Below are 21,221 nucleotides of genomic sequence, written 5' to 3'. Positions count from 1 at the left end.
TTTTCTTTGTTTGGCCTTCTGACAAGAATCACAAAGGCCATCAGGAGCAAATACTGATTTTGGCAGTCCTCTCACAAGATCTTTCTTGACTAGTTCATTTATATTGTTAAAATTTAAATGAGAGAGTTTCTTGTGCCAATCCCAGCTATCTTCAATTGATGCTCTACTCAACAGACAGATTGCAGAACCATCAGTACTTGTTGAAAGCATGAAGCCAAGCTTTCAACAAGTACTGATGGTTCTGCAATCTGTCTGTTGAGTAGAGCATCAATTGAAGACAAATGGGATTGGCACAAGAAACTCTCTCATTTAAATTTTAACAATATAAATGAACTAGTCAAGAAAGATCTTGTGAGATGACTGCCAAAATCAGTATTTGCTCCTGATGGCCTTTGTGATTCATGTCAGAAGGCAAAATAAAGAAAATTTTCATTCAAGAGCAAGACTGAATCATCAATTCTTGAGCCTTATTACCTACTACATGTTGATCTATTTGGTCCAGTGAATGTCATATCTATTGCGAAGAAGAAATATGCTATGGTCATAGTGGATGAGTTCACCAGATACACATGGGTGTATTTCTTGCACACAAAAAGTGAAACTGCATCTATCTTGATTGATCATGTCAAGCAACTGGATAAATTGGTCAAAGATTCTGTGAAGATCATAAGAAGTGATAATGGCACTGAGTTCAAGAATTTGATTATGGAAGAGTTCTGCAAAAACCATGGAATAAAGCAGGAATTTTCTGCTCCCGGAAGTCCACGGCAAAATGGAGTTGTTGAAAGAAAGAATAGAACTCTTATTGAAGCTGCACAAACTATGTTTGATGAAGCAAAGTTGCCAACCTACTTTTGGGCTGAAGCTGTGTAGACTGCTTGTTTTACTCAGAATGCTACACTCATTAACAAGCATGGAAAAACACCATATGAGATTGTGAAGAAAAAGAAGCCAAATCTGAAGTATTTTCATGTATTTGGATGCAAGTATTTTGTTCTTAAGACTCATCCCAAACAGCTATCCAAATTTGATCTAAAAGCTGATGAAGGAATTTTTGTTGGATATCCACTTTCCACAAAAGCCTTCAGAGTCTACAATTTAAGAACAAGGGTTGTCGTGGAATCGATCAATGTCTCTTTTGATGATAAGAAGATTACTGGACTTGAAGATTTCAATGATCATGATCAGCTGAGATTCGAAAATGAAGTTTTAAATTCTGATTATGTAACTCCTGACAGTCTAAATCCTGATACTGCAAACTCTGATGGATTAAACTCTGATGTTATTGAAACTGTGGTGACTACGTCAAAGGAAAATGCACCTGTGCAGGGGGAGCATACTGAAGATCCATCCACATCTCAAGAAGCGTCAAAACCTATAACAGACTCTTCAAGTTCTGATGGGTCAAGTTCTGATAATTCTGGAAACTCATGTTGTGATATTTCTGGAAACTCAAATTCTGAAGGATCCAACTCATAGAGCATAATTTCAGGGGGAGCATCAGAAAATGTTGATGGAGACAGCATGGATCATGAAGGAGCATCAAGTTCTAGAGAGAACCTTCCATCTGCAAGGAAGTGGACTAAAGCACATACACCTGACTTAATTATTGGAAATCCTGATGCAGGTGTCAGAACTAGAACAACTACATCAAATGAATGTCTCTATCATTCTTTTCTATCTGAGACTGAACCAAAAAAAGTGGAAGAAGCTCTTCAAGATACTGATTGGGTGCAAGCAATGCAGGAAGAGTTAAATGAATTTGAAAGAAATAAAGTCTGGACCCTAGTGCCAAGACCAAAGAACAAGTCTATTGTTGGTACAAAGTGGGTGTTCAGAAACAAAACTGACAGTGATGGCATAATTACAAGGAACAAAGCAAGGCTGGTTACAAAAGGATACTCTCAACAGGAGGGAATTGATTATGATGAAACATTTGCACCAGTTGCTAGATTGGAATCCATAAGGATATTTTTGGCTTATGATGCTCACAAGAAGTTTAAAGTCTTTCAAATGGATGTGAAAAGTGCTTTTCTCAATGGAGAATTGGAAGAAGAGGTATATGTTGAACAACCTCCAGGCTTTGTAGATCCCAAATTTCATAATCATGTCTACAGGCTTGATAAAGCACTTTATGGCCTTAAGCAAGCTCCAAGAGCATGGTATGAGACTTTAGCTCAGTTTCTTCTGGAAAGTGGATTTAACAGAGGGACTATTGACAAAACACTGTTCTACCTCAACCATGTAAAGGACTTACTTTTGGTGCAAATATATGTTGATGATATAATTTTTGGTTCTATAAATGACAGACTTTGTAAGAAGTTTGCCAAGCTGATGCAGTCAAGATATCAAATGAGTATAATGGGAGAACTTAACTATTTTCTGGGCCTTCAAGTCAAGCAGAATGAAGAAGGAACTTTTATTTGTCAATCTAAGTACACTAGAAATTTGTTGAAAATTTTTGGAATGCAAGATTGTTCAAGTGCATCCAATCCTATGGCCACTACAACTAAGTTGGATTAGGATACTGGTAAATCAGTAGATATTACTGATTACAGAGGTATGATTTGCTCTCTACTCTATCTAACTGCAAGTAGACCTGATATCATGTATGCTACCTGTCTTTGTGCAAGATTTAAAGCAGATCCAAGAGAACCTCACTTAACAGCTGTGAAAAGAATTTTCAAGTACCTTAAGGGTACAGCTGATCTGGGATTGTGGTATCCTAGAGAATCAGAATTTAAGCTAATAGGTTACTCAGATGCAGATTTTGCAGGATGCAAAATTGACATGAAAAGCACAGGTGGAAGCTGCCAATTTCTTAGAGGCAGATTGGTTTCTTGGTTTAGCAAGAAACAGAAGTCAATTTCCACATAACTGCAGAAGCAGAATACATTGCTGTAGGAAGCTGTTGTGCACAGATTCTTTGGATGAAGAATCAGTTACTGGATTATGGGTTAGAATTTTCTAAAATCCCTATTTACAGTGATAATTAAAGTGTTATTGCTATGACAGGTAATCCAGTTCAACACTCAATGACAAAGCACATCAGCATTAGGTATCACTTCATACGGGAACATGTGGATGAACGTACAGTGGAATTGCATTTTATTCCAACAGATCAACAACTAGCAGATATCTTCACAACACCACTGTGTGAAGCTACCTTTACAAGATTGGTAAATGAACTTGGAATGGTTTCAGGTTCTTTCTCTAAATTTGCTTAGTTTATGTTCTGATACATCAGATTTCATGATCAATATTTACAGATATTACTATCTTCGTGTATTCTGTGCTTAAATTGAAATTTGTTTAAGTGTTGATTGTTGTCTGATATGAATTTCTAAACTCTGATAGTGATATGAATGTTTCTGTGACTATTCAATTCAATGAGGATAACTGTGCTAGATGTTGACCTAGTAGTCTTTAATATACTAAAGATCCCATGTTTGAAGTAATTGTTTATATGGAAATCTTTTAACACAAGCAAATTCTGATATTGAGCTTAGTTAAGTTTACTTTGTGTATTTTATTACTAAGTCAAAAACTAGAATAATGCTTCTTAGCTGTTAAGTTCTGATGTTAGTAAATCTGGTGGATGTACTAAGTGCTGATAAGCCTCACTTATCAAAAGAAAAAGAATAGAAAAGAAATAAAAATCAGGTACTCCTTTGAGATCTATAGTAAAAATGTGGAAGGGAAGATCCAAGTGCATTGCTGGTATTAAGTAATATGCATTAGAAAAGTAAAATAAAAAATTTCTTGGTGACTTTTCACACTCTATGATTACTGGAGAAATACGCTGATAACATCATAAATTCTGATTAGCAGTCGTGACTCACTTACACTGAGAAGCCACTGTAAAATGGAATTTCAAAAGATGCATAAAATGAGCACAAAACAGTTGAGGTGGACTCATGCATGAACTCATTCTAAAGTAGACTTCAGAATAATAACAGTTTTTGAGTAAAGTTCTTAGTTATGCCTTATTTCTAAGATATACTGAAGTGAATCAGACTTTACTTTTTGTCTGATATTTAGCTTAATGCACACACATACACTCCATATGAATGATGAAAATTACTGTGGTGATAAATGTTGTTTTAGATGAACAGTTTATGTGTTAGATTGCATAAATTCTGAGGACAAGTTCTGATGGAAGTTCTGATGATTAAGTTCTGATGAAACCATATCAGTATTTGTGTGAAGAATTACAGGAATAAACATTCACTTTTCGAGTTAAGGAGCCATATTCTGATGACTTTTAAATCCTGATAATAATCAAGTTCTGATGCTGACGTGGCAGTATTTATTTACTTGGTTTATTTTTTGTCATTACTTGAACGATAATATTTTTACAGAATATTGGTTAATGTGAGATAAAACGGTCATAATCAGTATGGGTTAGTGGTTAACGTGTATGTCCTGAAAAACTGCATGTGCACGGTAATTATTGCTTATTTTACGTGCCCATTAACTCTTTTTCTAACCATTTACTGACTGTTCACATGGTGCCAGGTGTAAAGTGTATCCCATGCTTCAAAAATACAACTGTTGAGTGGAGAGCATATATATATGAGAGATAAAAGATTTACTAATCTTTTACTTATTTTTCTATTCTAAATCTCTCTCTCTTTTTTATTTTCTAAAGTTATTTTTCTCTCAGGACTTTTTACAAACACTTTGCAAACATTCTCTTATTCACTTAATTTCTTATAGAGATGGCACCAAAAGACGTAATTTTTGATGGAGCTAAGTTTGTTTCTAATAACTTCTCCACTATTCTTAGCAAGTCAGAAGCCTCATCAGAACTTCACTTCATTCAGGACTTTCTTGCTAGTTCTGATATTGGGTACGCTCTGATTGAACCTGATGCAGTCTCTGGTACTCAAGTGCTGGAGTTCTGGAGAAGCGGAGTATATGATGATGGTGGTGCTCAAGGGTCCCCAAGTATTATTTTTTCATCAGGGGAGGATGAGCATGTCGTGACATCGGCTACGGTTCGACAAGCACTGCAGCTGCCTGAGAACTGTGTTTATTCTACTGTTGAAGAGCCAGTTCTTCAAAACATGATGGCCAGTCTGGGGTATGAGAAGACATTGGAAAAGCTGGGTCAGTTGAAGAGATCTTACATAAGGAGGGAATGGAGTTTCTTCTTTGACTGCATAACCAAGGCTTTTGCAAACAAATGTTCTAATTTCGATGCAATCCCCATATTCAGCCAACAAATCGGGTATGCTCTCATAAATCAAACTGATTTTGATTATGCAAGTGTTGTCTTAGGTTTTATTGGGGATAGAATGATTGAAGATAGAAATACTGTTTACTTTGCTAGATTCTGTCAGCTTATCTATAGTTTTTGTTGTGATGATAAGCCCCAATCAGCTAGTGAATTAATTTCATCATTCAGACTAGCTAAAAGAGCTTTTAATGACTTATTATCTACTGATAATAAGAAGGTTGTGTTACGACCCCTCCTAGTTCCTTTATCTGTCAAACAAGCCTTAATAACCTACGATCCAGTTAAATACACTGAACTATATCCTGATGTCCAACCATCAGAACCTCATCCATCAGCACCTACCACCTCTACACAAACACCTCAAACTTCTCAACCTCAACCTTCAGATCCTACAGTGAAGCCTTCATCTTCCAAACCCAAGAGGACTAAGAAAGTACCTCAGCCTCAACAGAAGAGAAGGAGAATTATTCTGTGAGATGAATCAGATACTGAGGAACAGGTTTCCATATCAGAACCTGTTGTAGTAGAAGCTGAGAAGGTTTCTTCTCAGAAAGATACTGTAACTGGGAGTTCTAAGCCCCTCAAAAGGCTTAGAAAGTTAAATTTTAACGATAAAGCTCCTACAGTGTCTCCACCATTGAAGAAATTAAAGAAACAGAGAGCTCACAGGGACATAGTTGAGTCAGATTCAAATGTAGTGGAAGCAGCTAAGGAAGGGGATCAGGAATCTCTGATCTCAACAGAACCAATTGTTATTAAATCACTTCCTTCTGCACAACCAGAAACTGCTCAAGACAGAATGCCTATACCTCCTATGTCACCTATAGTTGATCCAGTACATACTGAAGAACCGGGTACAAGTGCTGAAATTGATATTCATAACTTGATTGTGCCTGAGGTTTTGTACTTGGAAGCTCCACCAATTCAACTCACTCCACCAACAACATCAATTTTGGATGTTGATCAGAACCTGGATGCAGATCAGAATTTAGAGGATGATGTTGAAGCCTCTATAGCCTCATATACTGCTATTTTATCAGAGGATGTTGATACTGCAGGATCTACAAGTTCTGATTCTGCCAATGAAGAAACTACTGGTGAAGCTGCTGCTAATTTAGATGCTGATACAGCTGGTCCATCAGGACATGCACCTCAACAAACAGTTAATAAAGCTGATTTAGTCAAGAAGTTTGTTACAGGGGAAGTACCAGTACCTTGGAGTGAAACTCCTAGAGGAAAGGAGTGGAATAAGGAATGGAACACAGTTAGTTTTATTCCTTCTGAAAAGATTCTTGCTGAGCATCTGGCAAAAGCTGATAAAATGCTGATAAATGATGATTTCAAGGCACAGCTGAGAGTTACTGCATTGAGTACTAGGCACCTTCAGGGTCAACACTCAACAACCCATTCCAAGGTGAATAAAATTCAAGAAATTTTGATCCAGCAAGATATGAATGTCAAACTTGAAAAGAACAGATTTTTCAAGCCAGCCTTTGACAGAATTGCCTACATTGAGAAAACTCAGGAGAAGCAACAAACTCAAATTGCTGAAATTCTGAAGAATCAAGCTTCTCATCAAAATTAACTCAATGAGATCCAATCCTCAGTGGAATTGTTTGTCCCTCTTATTTTACCTGTTGATGCCAAAAAGGGGGAGAAAGTAATTAAGTCCAAATGCAAATCTATTTAGACACTGAAAGGAAAGGATGATGGAAATGATGATCAGGGAAACTCTAACAAGGGTAGAGGTCAAGGTCAAGGCAAAGGATTTTCATCAAGTAAAGCTAGAATTACAAGTCAAGGAACAAGTTCTGATACTGGGAGAAGAATAAGTTCTGATACTGGTAAAATGATAAGTTATGGTGAACATCTGGAACTTGATGAAGAAATTTCAAATCAGTTATTTCTTAAAGAAAATCCAGAAATGGACTTTGAGAGTCTAAAGGAAGAAGAAGCTAGACTCAAAGCAGAAGGTGTCAAGACAAAATCTAAAGCTTCTGTTATTGAAAAGAAATTTCCAAAGCCTAAGGGTATTGTGATAAAGGAAAGAACAAGTTCTGAGGCAACCAAAGCCAAATCACAAGTGAAAATTGATCTAAAGTCCAAGGGCAGAGAAAAAGTTGATGAACCTGTAAAGGTTTATATGCCAGTCATGGATGAAGAAATAATTGATGATGAAGAAGATGCTAATCTTACTCTGATGTAAAAGAAGATTTTTCAAACAACCTCTAGCATGGCTCATGTTGTTCAGAGTCAAGATGTAGTATGTTCTGATATGACAGTGAAGCAAGCAACCTCTGACATAGCTCAAGTTGGCTTGATATCAGAAGATAAGTAAAAGGAAACCTCTGACATTGCTCATGTTAAACCTTCAAAGATACTCCTACCAGGATTCACCAAAGCTAAACAGGCTCAACCTTTGAAGACTACAACAAGTAGTTTTGAAGCAAGAGTTGTTACAGGAAAGGAAGCAATAGATAAATCTGGATTGGGTAGTTCTGATGAAAGAAGAGTACATAACACTACCAATGATCCAACTTCCTTAAGTGAACCAGGTGTTGGAGCAACTCCTGAAAGATTAAATCGACTTGAATTTGTACAAATGGTTTACCATACCTTTTTGAAAGAATACATCTTGTTATATTTTATAACAGATGGAAGGGTATACCAGATTAGGCAGAATGCTATACCACTGAAGTATTTTGAGGAACTGGAACATGTTCTATTCCTACTTCAAGTGAAAGACAGATTAACAGATAGTGTTGCAGGTTATTTAAAATCTCAAATTCAAAGATAGAAGAAGCTTTATTCTGTAAAGTCTGACATCACATACTGTCCCAAGTACAGAGATCACATAGGTGATATTGTCGAAATGAAGCCTAACTCTGCTAAGATTATAACTACTTTTCTGGGTTATAAGGCTGTGGAATTCAATCTAGAGTCTGGCAAGGCATATCTGATCAGACTAGATCAGGAGATAAGAAAAATTAAGATAAATGATCTCAAAGCAGCTATTTTTCAAATTGGCGAAGATACAGCTGAATTGTTATCAGAACTTAAGTTATCAGAAGATATTTATCAGGAGATAATATTAGGACTTAAGGAGACTTTCAGATAAGGCAGGCGGCTGATTGAAAGAAAAGAAGATCGAGACTAAGACAGAAAGAATTATGCATGAAGAAAGAATTCTATGAAGAATAGAATACTTGGAAGAAAAGATAACTAGTTGATATATTTTAGGAAGCAGAATTATATTCCATATCAATTAGAACATTATCTTGTAACTGTGTAGTATATAAACACAGGCATAGGGTTTACACTATAAGTGTTATCATTATCGAAGTTATTATTCTTTGTAACCCTAGCAGCTCTCGTGATAATTTGTTCATCACTGAGAGAGGACAGTTCCGTATTGTAACTGAGTTTATTGTGTTGAATTAAATCTGTTTTCTGTTACTTAAGTTCTTATATTCGATTTGATTGTAGTAAACACTGTATTCAACCCCCTTCTACAGTGTGTGTGACCTAACAAAGTAGTCAATCAAATATGTTAAATTTTTTTCTAAAATATTTATCATATCACTAAAATATATAAATCTTAATATATATTTCGCGAACAGCTCGGTTCACAAATAGCTCTAATGAAATCCTTGTGCACTTTTTTTGATCCAACTTTTGTTGTACAAAATTATCAAGGTACTCAATTAATTTATTTAAAAACAATAAATTCTGAAAATAATAAATATAGCCGAATGCAACCATAATAGATAAATACAGCTGATTTCTACTAAAATTACAATTTTCAGAAAAGCGGAAAATCCCCCCTTGCAACCAATGTTTTGAAAGACTAACTTGATAATTCGACCGCAATCAATTGAATTTAGGAGTGTCAAAAAAATTGGCTGGCAGTAAAATTTCCGCCATTTTTTTTGGTAAGACTAACTTCAACTGGATACGGTCGAATTGAGAACCACGGCTAAATTCAACCACGTATGGTCAAATTTGTCATTAAATTCGACCGCATAAATACGACCATATATAAATATGACCGCATGCGGTTGAATTTAGTCGTGTCCTTAAATTCAACCAAAAGTGGTTGAATTTGACCCATAACTGCTCTTGGTCATAAAATGTAACAGCACAAACCACGTGAACTGCAGCATCAATATGTAAGGATCATATCCTAGTTATTATATCTTCAAATTTCAGGAGGCCAAGGACCCCTCTGAACCCCGGATCCCTCTGCACACGAATATTATATATTTATTAGATGTAAGATCGATCAGCTCAGCAAACACTTCGATAACATATAATTGTTTCAAAAATTTGGGACTAAGTTTTCAAAATATCAAAAGTTTCGTGATCCAACATCAAGCTGTGACATAAGCATATACAGAAGATAACTACAAAGTAATAACTTGATAGTTCCAGAAAACACCAGCTCCTTTCTGGAACACACCAGCTCCAAATAACTCACCTCTCGCGTCATCACTCATCCTTTATCCATTCCTGTTTCTCCTCTGCAAGCTACTTTACTCTATAAATACACAACCACTCATATAATCTCCTACTAATTATCAAAACATGGGTGAAATGGTGGACAACAAGCAGATTGTTCTGAAACACTTCATAAGCCGAGGTTGCCCTAAAGAGAGTGATATGGTTACTCAAGTTTCGAAAATGAGCTTGAAAGTGCCGCATGGTTCTCATGGGGTTGTTGTTAAGAATCTGTATTTGTCTTGTGATCCTTACATGCGTTCTCGTATGACTGATACAGAAACTGGCTTCTATGAACCTTTCACTCCTGGTCAGGTACTTTTTTATATTTACAAAATGATGCCTGCAGAAATTATCGATTTTGCTGATTAATCACTCGATTAATCGTTATAAAATGCTCCCCCGGTTTGGTTTTTATAATTTAATTAATTATTATACATTTATTTATACTATTATATTTACTAGTTGGTAACCCGTGTGAAGCACCAAAATTAAAAATAATAGTATCACATTATCATTTGCATAAAACTAAAATTAATAATTTGTGTAAAATACAGATCTAAATATAATATATAAAATGTTGTTAAAATATGTAGTTAAAAAAATCGAAATTAAGTATAATTCTAAAATTTCACTTTATAGTTATAATTATGCATGCACCTAATTACTTACTTATATAAATCTGACATGTTAACTTATAACTAATACGATTATTTTAAAGTAAAACGGCGCTTGGATGTTCAGCAAAAAATAAAAATTGAAGGAAAATAAAATTTACATAAAGTATAAGTTAATTTTTGTCGGTTGAGATTTATTACATAAAATTTTAAAAATAGTTGTATAATTTTTTAGGGAGTACCAAAATTTGGGACCTAAACATAGTTTCGTTAATTAGTATAGATAGTTGATAACCCGTGCGAAACACGGGCCCGAGACTAAATATCAAATTAATAATTGTAGAGAATTATTCATAATTCGTGCGAAACACAAATTAAAATTAATATATGAATATCAAATATTAAATTGTTACTTGCAAAAAATAGTTATGTGGTTTAAATAATCGAATCAGTTATGAAATTTTCCACTATAATTCTAGTTTTGTATTGTTTTACTTGATATAGAAATCTAACATATAAGTTTTATTTTTGTGAAACGAATTGTATTCTATCTTATGAACCAAATATTGTTTTTTAGATAATTTAATATTAATTAATATAGTTTAATAATTATCTTATAATTAGCCTTTTCAATATAGTTTATTTAATATTATTTAATTATTGATTAACACTAACTAAAAACAAAATAAAATTTACAAAGAATAAAAGTCGATTTGTGTTAAAAACAAAGTATCAGGTAACAAAGTTTATAGAGAATAGAAGTTAACTTATGTTAGGTAAGTACCAAAATTTTGGTAATACCATACTTTTAACACCAAATTATACATGGTTTCGTTTATTAATAAAGAATATAGATACTATTATGTTAAAGACATGACATTAAAAGTTTGGTTGGTAGTCGTCTTTTCACTCTATTAAATTATTTCATAAAATCTGATAAAAATTAGATATAATTTTAAAAATTAAATTATATGAGATATAAAATTTGGATCACACCAGTAATATTAAAAATTATAATTAATATTTTATAATGATGAATAATCATGCATGACGTGGGTTTTAGACTAGTTTTTCTTAAACTAATTCATCAGGTTGCAGAAATGAAATATTATTAGATTTTTTAACTATATCCACTTAGTAACCCTGTTATTTATTTGAACTAATCACTGATTACTTATTGATCATTAGACAAGGTTTCCGTTTGAATTTTCTTTAAAAATTAGGAAAATACTATAATTACAAAATTGATTCTGAAATATTTACAAATGTCACATGTTAGATTATTATTTGTTAAATTAAAATGAGTCAGTATATCACACCAATATCACAAATTAAATTATTACATACCGTCACATTTTTGTAACAATTTTTGTACATTATGATATAGCATTAGTCTAAAAAATACTTACTCCGTCTCATTTTGACTGACCTTGTCTGAATATTAAGTTTTCTTTAAAACATTTATGCTTGACTTCGGTTTTAGTCGGGTAAAAGAGATAGTGAATATTAAAATAAGTGTATTATGTGAATGTGTGATTGTGATAATTTTAAATAATGTTATGAATGAGTGAATATTAAAATAAGTGTATTATGTGAATGTGTAACTGTGATAATTTTAAATAATGCTATAAATGAGTGGTTTATTTCTTTTGGTACATTTAACAAAACGGATTTTCTATTATGTGCACATGGACATAATAAGCGTGAAAACTTATAATTTAATTTCAGTAGATCTAATTTGTTTATTTTATAAGCATTCACATCAGTCTCATCATAAATTATAAAGTTTTCGCATTTATCATGTATCGTGGGCGGGACTAGGAAGTAAGTATCGAACATTCAAGAATAGTGTGTGTGAACAATGTGATAACTGATAAGTATTGAACATATAAGAATAGTGTGTGTGAAGAATGTGATAAAAAAAAAAGAGAGAATAATGTGAACAAAAAACAAAATCAAAGAGATGATTCCAAAGCAATAATAACTTGATAATCCCATAAACCAATCCTTCCTTGTACACATTACAACCCCAAGTCACCAGAGCGTCATCAAACTTCACAACCAACACCAGCCCAGCGCCCACCCTCCACACCCCTATATTCACATCTGTTTTTCCCACTACAAACTTCACTATATAAACACCCCCACCCATCTCTCATTCACCATACAATTTACTACTAATCATGGCTGAAATGGTGGAGAACAAGCAGATTGTAATGAAAGACTACATAAGCAGAGGTTACCCTAAAGAGAGCGATATGGTTACTCAAGTTTCGAAAATGAGCTTGAATGTGCCACATGGTTCTAATGGGATTGTTGTTAAGAATCTTTATTTGTCTTGTGATCCTTATATGCGTTCTCGTATGACTGAATCAGAAAGCGGTTATGTTGAAGCCTTCACTCCCGGGCAGGTATCAATTTGTATCTACTTTATTATATTTATGCTCGTGCCCGTTACTAGATAATTGTCGGGCAGGTATCAAATTTATATATACTTTATTGTATTTATGCTCGTGCCATAATTGTTGATTGATTGTATTATTGGGGTACTTATCACCGGTATTTGTTTTTTTAGTTCAGTGCTTGTACAGTAGAACCTCGGTTAATTAGGACTTGGGAGTAGTTTTTAATGGGGGAAAACAAATATCAATTTGTTGAGGTTTATCTATACACAGTGACAGTATCATAATATCATTTGGGGGTATATGAAGTTGTATGAGTTATTAAAAGTATAATTTCATAGAGGGCGATTAGATAGCCCAAGGGCTTATCCTATGTCTTCTCGGGTCATGAGTTTGATTCTCGCTCATTCTTAGATTTATTAAAGGATGGGTAAGACTTGTTAGATAACAAGCTATCAATATTTGAAAAAAATCATATGATATGTTGCAATGTGAAGTTCTACTGGTGTGTTTTAGTGTGTTCGTCATAAATATTATGAAATAATGCTTCTAGTGATTTTGGGGACATTGTTTTGTATAGGCGCTCTATCAACAATGTCAACATAATTTGTTGGATATTGACATTTTTATTATGATTTATCGATTTGATCAATTGATAGGTATGTTGAGAATTGGTCCTTAGAAATCATGTAATTTTTCTTAAAAATAATATATTTATAATGGTGGCAAAGATTGGAGATTGGTGTATTTGATGTTTAATCAAGTGTATCTTTGAATAGTAACCTTGCTGGTAATAAATGCAGCCTATTACGGGATATGGGGTGGCAAAAGTGTTGGATTCAGGGAATCCGAAGTTCAAGAAAGATGACTTGGTTTGGGGATTTACTGGATGGGAAGAGTATAGCCTCATTACTAACACAGCCGGTTTGTTTAAGATAGAGCACACAGATGTGCCTCTTTCCTACTACACAGGGTTGTTAGGTATGTCATTTACTTACTGTGTTATGCAACATTGATTTCGAATGGCAATGTTCTGGATGAATGCTTTTTCAGTAGTAATCGTTTCTGTTCATTCATCATTTAATTTACTTTCACCCTTTCTTTTGTTGAAGCCATTTGTGTCTGTGTGTGTGTGTGTTTTATTTACAGATTTTGTTTATGAGAACATGAACTTCAAATTGAGTTGGAATCTGTCGGGCATCATTTTTTATTGGGGCTTCTTCCCTGTATTGGGAGATTTAAATCCTTTAGGATGCTGGAGTAGACCTATATTTTGTTATTTCTTTCAAATTTAGCAAAATGCATATCAGATTTTTAAGGGTCTGCCCGTACATAATGACGTTTACTTTGATACCGGCGAATGGGTATGGTGGTTTTATATTTTAATTAGCTATTATTTTATGACTGACCAAATTAAGATCATTTGCTATATACCCATAAGAACCAGTACTGATATTCTCAGTTTAGTTACTGGTCCATCATGTTCTTTACCAGTCTTATACAAATGTGAATCTCTGGTAACTCGATCAGAGGTTATTAATATTCTCTTGTCAGTAGTAGATGAAGCTTGCTGATCGCTATTTCTATTTACATGTATGCAGCCATGACTGTTAATTATTTCAGGAAAAATCTAGTAGTTGAAACGTTTTATCGTCATTCTTATAGGTATGCCGGGTATGACTGCTTATGCTGGTTTTTATGAAGTGGCTGCCCCAAAGAAAGGAGAATATGTTTTTGTTTCAGCAGCATCTGGAGCAGTTGGTCAACTTGTTGGACAGTTTGCAAAGCTTATTGGCTGCTATGTTGTTGGCAGTGCTGGAAGCAAAGAAAAGGTGGGTACCTATGTTCTGTATTAGAAATTAAAGCAATCATACTGAACACATTTTTGTGCCTAAAACTTTTATAGAATTTTAGAAGTTGACATAAATGTCAGTACATTTGAGGACACGTATAGGCTATATTTCTGAATATGAAAGCTCTGTCTGCTAAGATGTATTCTTCACTATATGAATTTTACATTTACTAACCTGTCATGTTTTCTGCATTGTATTTTTTCTTGTTAAGGTTGACCTTTTGAAGAATAAATTTGGGTTCGACGAGGCATTTAACTACAAGGAAGAGGAAGACCTGGCTGCAGCATTGAAAAGGTCTGTTATTTTTCTTTAACTTTCTTAACTATATGAACATTAAGACAGTAATGAAAAGCTTCTCCCGCAATTGAATGATTAAATTCATATTGAAGGTCTTGTTTCAGCGTGAAATTTTTTGTCAAGTAAAGCATGAAAACTTGATTCATTGATAAACTCAACTTGGATGGAGTACTAGTTTATAACCTCTGTCTTCCTCGAGTTGCCAAACTAAGATACAAATTCCCCCTTTGTTTTGTCATTGCTTTTCCAACAGGTACTTCCCTAATGGCATTGACATTTACTTCGAGAATGTTGGAGGAAAGATGCTTGATGCAGTGCTTGTTAACATGAGGCCCAATGGACGCATCCCTGTGTGTGGGATGATCTCTCAGTACAACCTTGAAAAGCCTGAAGGTGTCCACAATTTGACGTTCGTTGTTATGAAGAAACTTCGCTTAGAAGGGTTTCTTGTATTTGACTACTACCATCTTTATCCCAAATTTCTGGAGTTGGTTCTGCCGTTTATTAAGGAAGGGAAGATAAATTACCTGGAAGACACAGCTGAAGGCCTGGAGAGTGCCCCAGCAGCTCTCATCGGGCTTTTCTCTGGTCGTAACGTCGGTAAGCAGGTGGTGGTCGTTGCTCGTGAATGAAACTGTCAATCATCTGGATCATAGTAGTGCCTGTCATTTTAATGTGAGGTTTGCTTAGTTCTTGAATTTGTGTGCAATGTTCTGTGACAAGAATAATGTATCTGCTGAACTTTGTGTAATAAGCAGATTGTAAATTGTTGTTTGAGAGTCTTATTTCCGTACTAGAGAAAGCACCCAATACACGTTTGACCTATCATATGACCAACTTATAAGCCGAAAAATGTATATATTTTTCAACTTATAAGCTACTTGTATGATTTCTCAAACAGTGTATCATCATATTATATTTCCAGAGCAAACTTTTTATTTCCAGAGCTGTAATAATATGAAAAGACAAAAATACCCCTCACATTATTTTTTTTATTCTTTTGCTGTTATTGTATGCAGGGGGCAGTTTTGTCTTTTCATGCTTTATTTGCTCTGAAAATTAAAAATCTTGGAAACAACATTTCCCTATTCATAATTATGAAGTTATATATGACACTTTCATCAAGACTAAATTATAACAATATAAATTATGAAGTTTTTAAAATGTAAGTTTGTAAAATTAGAGAGCTGATATTTAAGGAATGCAGCAATTGGCGGTAAACGAACGATACAAAATGTATGCAAAAACTAAGCCACAAAATTCATTCAAAACAAAAAACACACAAAATATATTTGAAACTACACAGACCCCCTCTTTCCATTTTTTTTTCTTTTTATCTCTCAGATTTTCTGTTTCTTCCATTTCTCGATTTTCTCTGCTCGTTATCGAGAGCTTTGAAGCTCTCGATCTCGAGCCAGGTCTCACAAATTCAGGTACAATTTTCATTTCTCGCAACAGTTTGTAGTCACGGAGGGAATAAAATCTGAGCCGGCCTTAAAATGGCGTTTCCTGCGCAACTAAAGCGAGGAATCTCACGACAATTCTCGACGGGGTCGATGAAAAATGTGAAATTCAGTTTTAAGCGCCAAAACTCACTTGATCCTCGCGCTAAGACCTTGAGGTTTAGCTTTGGTCGTCAGTCATCGCTTGATCCAATCAGGAGAAGTGCTGCAGGAGAAGACGAAATATTGGCTGTGCCTGACAATCTTGATTCGACAATGCAGCTGTTGTTTATGGCTAGCAAAGGAGATGTCGACGGAGTTTTGGAGTTGCTTGATGATGATGTTGATGTTAATAGCATTGATTTGGATGGACGGACAGCATTGCACATTGCTGCCTGTGAAGGACATACGGATGTTGTCGAGCTATTGTTGAGTCGTAAGGCTAACATCGATGCCCGTGATCGTTGGGGTAGTACGGTATGGCCCTGATTATAGACGAGCAAGACCTGTGTTTAGGGTCCAAATATTTTTGAATCCTTCAAACATAAATATATAATATGCGGCATATACAAAAAATAGCCCCCAAAATTTGATTTTTCCTAAGGCCCCGCAAATTTCAGGATCGGCCATGTTTGTATCTTTGTTTAAATTGTCTCTTGTTAAGTTCTCTTATCTTTCATGACAGGCAGCAGCTGATGCCAAATTCTATGGCAATTTCGAAGTTTACAATATCTTGAGGGCACGCGGAGCTAAAACTGCGGTAAACTAAGTTCCTCTATAGCACTGAAATGTTTTTTTTGCTTTGAAGTTATTGATGGATGGATGTATTTGTCTTGTTCCTAGAAAATCAGAAAAACTCCTATGGCAGTTGCAAATCCTCGTGAAGTCCCGGAGTATGAGCTCAATCCCCTAGAGCTTCATGTTCGCAGAAGCGATGGTATCTCAAAGGCATGTTACTTTTCTTTCCTCTTCATACTTAAAAAGCTCTGGTTTCCTTGATAACAAACATGCTACAATGTCATCATGACTTACTTGCATATAGCGCGGTCACAAACTCGTATCTAAGATGAGTCCCTAATACTAAGATGAGTTAAATAGGCCTGTTAAAATGAAGTTGATCATGAAATCACTTTTACAAGCGAATTTATTCAAGGATTTAGACACTTGTACCAGAAAAACTTGATGGAAGATAGTACAATTAACCAAACAACCTCATCAGATTTTTGTCAATTTGCAGGGATCATATCAAGTTGCTAAATGGAACGGCACAAAAGTGTCTGTAAAGATACTTGACAAAGATGGCTATTCAGATCCGGAATACATGTTTGTAGCTCAGCTTTTCTCCGCTGTTATCATTAACAATAATCGATGCATGTCCTTCATTTTGTTAAGTTTTTACCATCATTGCATTTAGTATCACCCAATGTAGCTTAGATATAATGCAGCTATTACATTGTGGCTTATGCTTTTACTGCTCTTATAATCTTTATCTTTTATTGGTATTTGTAATGAGCCAATAAAATTTTCGCTGTAGCATGTAGGAAGGAACCCTTGTTTTTTATAAAAAAAAATAGGAACCCTTGTCAATTAAGCATCTTAATCTCCCACAAACAAGTTACTTTCTGTGCTCTTGGTATGTGCTTAGCATGTACATATAGATTTCTTCACATTTAGGTTACAAAGTTTGGATATAATATTGAACCAAAGAATTGAGTTGAAACATACTTGTTGATAAGCTCTTTTTAAAATTATTAGAGTAGAGTTGAAAAAGGATCTCAGGATATATACATGATGCAATCATTTGGATGTCCAAGACATCTCATGATGTGCTTAATGTTAGAAAAATGCAACCATGGGATAAGTAATACAATCTTTATTAACTCGAGCAAATTTGAAGTTTTAGAAGATAGTAGTCATGTCTTCATTCTATGTTATCGACCCCTCTTATATGATTCACACACTTTCCAGCTACAATAAGATTTCAGAACATGTTCAGAGTATATGATCATCTGTACTACAGGGCAACTTTTTGTTGAACATAAGGTCATAAGGGTGAAAATGTGGTTTTAGATCAAAATTTATGTGAATAGAATACGTTCATTGAGAATTGATCATTTAGCAGAAAACCAGGCTTTGTAGATTATGTTTGTGCCATGGAATGTACTTCTTTGTTGAGCTTGTATATCTGTATGTGGCGTTTAAATTTCCATGGAAGCAAATTTTATTATCTTTTGGTGCAGAAATTCTTTCAAAAATGAGCTAACGATATTGGAAAAAGTAAGACATCCGAATGTGATTCAATTTGTTGGAGCTGTCACCCAAAATATTCCTATGATGATTGTTACGGAGTATCACACAAGAGTAACTCTCTACTCCTCTCTACCCCTCCCATACTTCCTCTTTATGTTAAATGATGTTATTTTGTATTAACATTAGTAGTTAAATGTCGAAGTGCTTATGTACTGAAAGAACTAGAACTGACAGTCCTTCTGCATCTTGAAATTAAGTTTGTGTTGTGTTAAAAAATGTTGGTAACATAGGAGTAATACTTTGTCTGATTCATGTTCATTTATTCATCATAGCTTAATGATATACACTTGCTCTCAAGTTTGCAGTACTAACTTCATAACTTCCTCTCGTATATCAGTAACCAATTACTAATCACTAAATCTGAACCTTATAGCTGTAATGAAGTTCATTAAATTGAACCATTATCTGTTAATTACAAAGTAATTACTTATACATATCTTAAGTTGTTAACTTCTGCTTTCTAAATTGTATTACCATAAGCTTCTTATGGAAAATAATTTTTACATTGATGGCGATTTTCAGGGTGACTTGGAAGCATACCTTAAAAGAAAAGGAAGGCTTTCTCTATCTAAAGCTCTGAATTTAGCTCTAGATATAGCCAGGCAAGTGAACTTATATTTCTATGTCCAAATCTTTGTAACGTCGTTGTAAATATCAATCTTTGCTATTTGTCAATCAACTATACTTATTACTGTATTGCCTATACAACATTGTATATTCTTATTGATCTTCTACAATATCATTGTTGACTTGATAATTATTTTCTAGTTTCTGATATGGTCTTGGCTATTCGTTTTTATCAGGGGCATGAGTTATCTTCACGAATGTAAACCAGATCCAGTTATTCATTGTGATTTAAAGCCAAAGTAATGATTAATGCATTAGTTGAATTTGATGTTTGATTACCTAAACTGAATACTACTTCTTAGATGAAGTGTCTTTAATATCTGAATTTCGATAAGGTGCCAGAAATATTTTGCTGGATAGTAGCGGTCACTTGAAGATTGCAGGATTTGGTGTATTTAGAATGTCAACAATATCTCCAGACAAAGCAAAAATGTTGCAGCCCGAGGTCCTTGACCGTTCCAGTAAGTTTTGATACAAATCGAAGCAATTTTTATTGATTTTTAATACTAAAATTTGAATAACCTATTGCTTGTAGTTCCAGTAGTTCTTCTATTAGCATGCAGCCTAACTTAAAATTTTGCTTGCTGCTTGTAGATTTATACATGGCACCTGAGATCTACAACGATGAGATATTCGAGAAAAGAGTAGATGTTTACTCTTTTTCCCTGATCCTTTATGAGGTATAACTTTTGTTTATGTCAGATCTCCTGGTTGTTGCAACAGTTTTCTTCCACTGGAGTTCTTTAAATGTTGCAGACTTTTGTTAATCACTGTTAGTTATTGTAAAAATGTTGCGTAAAGCTCTAAATTGGTTAAACTAACCATAAATTCAATTTTAGACTGATTTTTAAAGGCTTTTAACCATTTTTTGTAAATTTCAATTCTTTCCCTAAGATTGTCTGATGCAAGAAAGAAAATCGAGAAAATAAAATTAACTGCACACTTGTCGGTGAAATGACACAGATGATGGAGGGAGTCCAACCATTTCACCCCAAATCTCCAGAAGAAGCTCTAAGACTGATGTGTGAAGAAGGAAAAAGGCCAAAGCAAAAATCAAAGTCTTATCCACCGGATCTAAAAGAGTAAGCCAAATCTATGATCTTTATAAATTTTGAATAGAAAATATGATGTCTGAGTAATAATGTGTCAGCATTTACTTGATTTCCTCGTGTTAATTTGAAGAAAATCAGAACTGATTTCTCATGATGGTGCTTGCTTCTTTATTGTCTGCATGATATCATTTTGAGTAATAAAATTTGTTCATGCTTTTAATCTTACTGTTGGGGGTACATGCAGATTAATCGAGCAATGCTGGAACCCAGAGTACGATTCAAGACCAAGCTTTTCAGAAGTGATCGTAAGGTTGGACAAAATCATCTTGACCTGCAACAAACAAGGGTGGAAGGACACTTTCAAACTCCCTTGGTAGGCTTCTATTTTAAGACAAATATGGTGTTGATATCCTTTTGATTCTGAATGGAAGAACGATATCTTGATGTAGGTTATGAGAAGGAATTGCAACGGGAATGGGAGAAGCATGGTGGCTTTGTCGTAAAGTCATCTTAAATGTTTCATTATCGATGAAAAGATCAAGAAGGGGTTCCGGAACATTGGTACAAGTTGGAGGCTCTCAGTAGTTCTCCAGGGTCTCAGCCCTCAGGCCAAAAAGTCTGATCTTTAAATAGTTCTGAGTCAGGTCCTTATTGATACTTTTTTCAGATTATGGAACAGGTTTTGTGTGTATAGACTTGTACAACATCTTCATCAAGGAAATAATAAACTAAAAAAGATTTGTTTCTTCCTTTGTAGTCTGTATTTAGCATTAACCAACAAGACTGAAATGTAGATGCTTCAATCACTAGTAAATAGTAAGATTCAAGACTGAATCTTGAGCTTTTAGCATTTTTACCCAGAAATACTCAAAATTTATTCTG

The 21,221-nt window shown here is 34.5% G+C and overlaps 2 protein-coding genes across 4 annotated transcripts; both read left to right on the top strand.

The window, feature by feature from the left end:
- Nucleotides 1–9,738: 9,738 nt before the first annotated feature.
- Nucleotides 9,739–15,693, top strand: LOC141659461 (2-alkenal reductase (NADP(+)-dependent)-like). Of its 2 annotated transcripts, XM_074466344.1 has the most exons (6): nt 9,739–10,054; nt 12,567–12,767; nt 13,562–13,739; nt 14,424–14,590; nt 14,823–14,905; nt 15,162–15,693. In XM_074466344.1, the coding sequence occupies exons 1-6, from the start codon at nt 9,827–9,829 to the stop codon at nt 15,538–15,540; spliced, it is 1,236 nt and encodes a 411-aa protein (XP_074322445.1). In that variant the 5' UTR covers nt 9,739–9,826; the 3' UTR covers nt 15,541–15,693. The 2 variants fall into 2 exon arrangements, with proteins under 2 accessions (XP_074322445.1, XP_074322446.1); XM_074466345.1 differs by lacking the exon at nt 12,567–12,767 and having other exon boundaries at nt 9,759–10,054.
- A 357-nt stretch (nt 15,694–16,050) lies between these two features.
- On the top strand, nt 16,051–21,088 carry LOC141659458 (integrin-linked protein kinase 1-like). 2 transcript variants are annotated; one of them, XM_074466337.1, is made up of 12 exons: nt 16,055–16,827; nt 17,036–17,110; nt 17,194–17,298; nt 17,588–17,673; nt 18,591–18,711; nt 19,183–19,262; nt 19,464–19,526; nt 19,630–19,748; nt 19,882–19,967; nt 20,251–20,369; nt 20,584–20,712; nt 20,789–21,088. In XM_074466337.1, the coding sequence occupies exons 1-12, from the start codon at nt 16,408–16,410 to the stop codon at nt 20,793–20,795; spliced, it is 1,410 nt and encodes a 469-aa protein (XP_074322438.1). In that variant the 5' UTR covers nt 16,055–16,407; the 3' UTR covers nt 20,796–21,088. The 2 variants fall into 2 exon arrangements, with proteins under 2 accessions (XP_074322439.1, XP_074322438.1); XM_074466338.1 differs by lacking the exon at nt 20,789–21,088 and having other exon boundaries at nt 16,051–16,827; nt 20,584–20,716.
- Nucleotides 21,089–21,221: the final 133 nt, after the last annotated feature.

This window comes from Apium graveolens, chromosome 5 (assembly GCF_009905375.1).
Source record: "Apium graveolens cultivar Ventura chromosome 5, ASM990537v1, whole genome shotgun sequence".
NCBI classification, from domain to species: Eukaryota; Viridiplantae; Streptophyta; class Magnoliopsida; order Apiales; family Apiaceae; genus Apium; species Apium graveolens.
The sequence above is the reverse complement of the archived record's forward strand: the minus strand, read 5'-3'. Positions and strand labels throughout refer to the sequence as shown.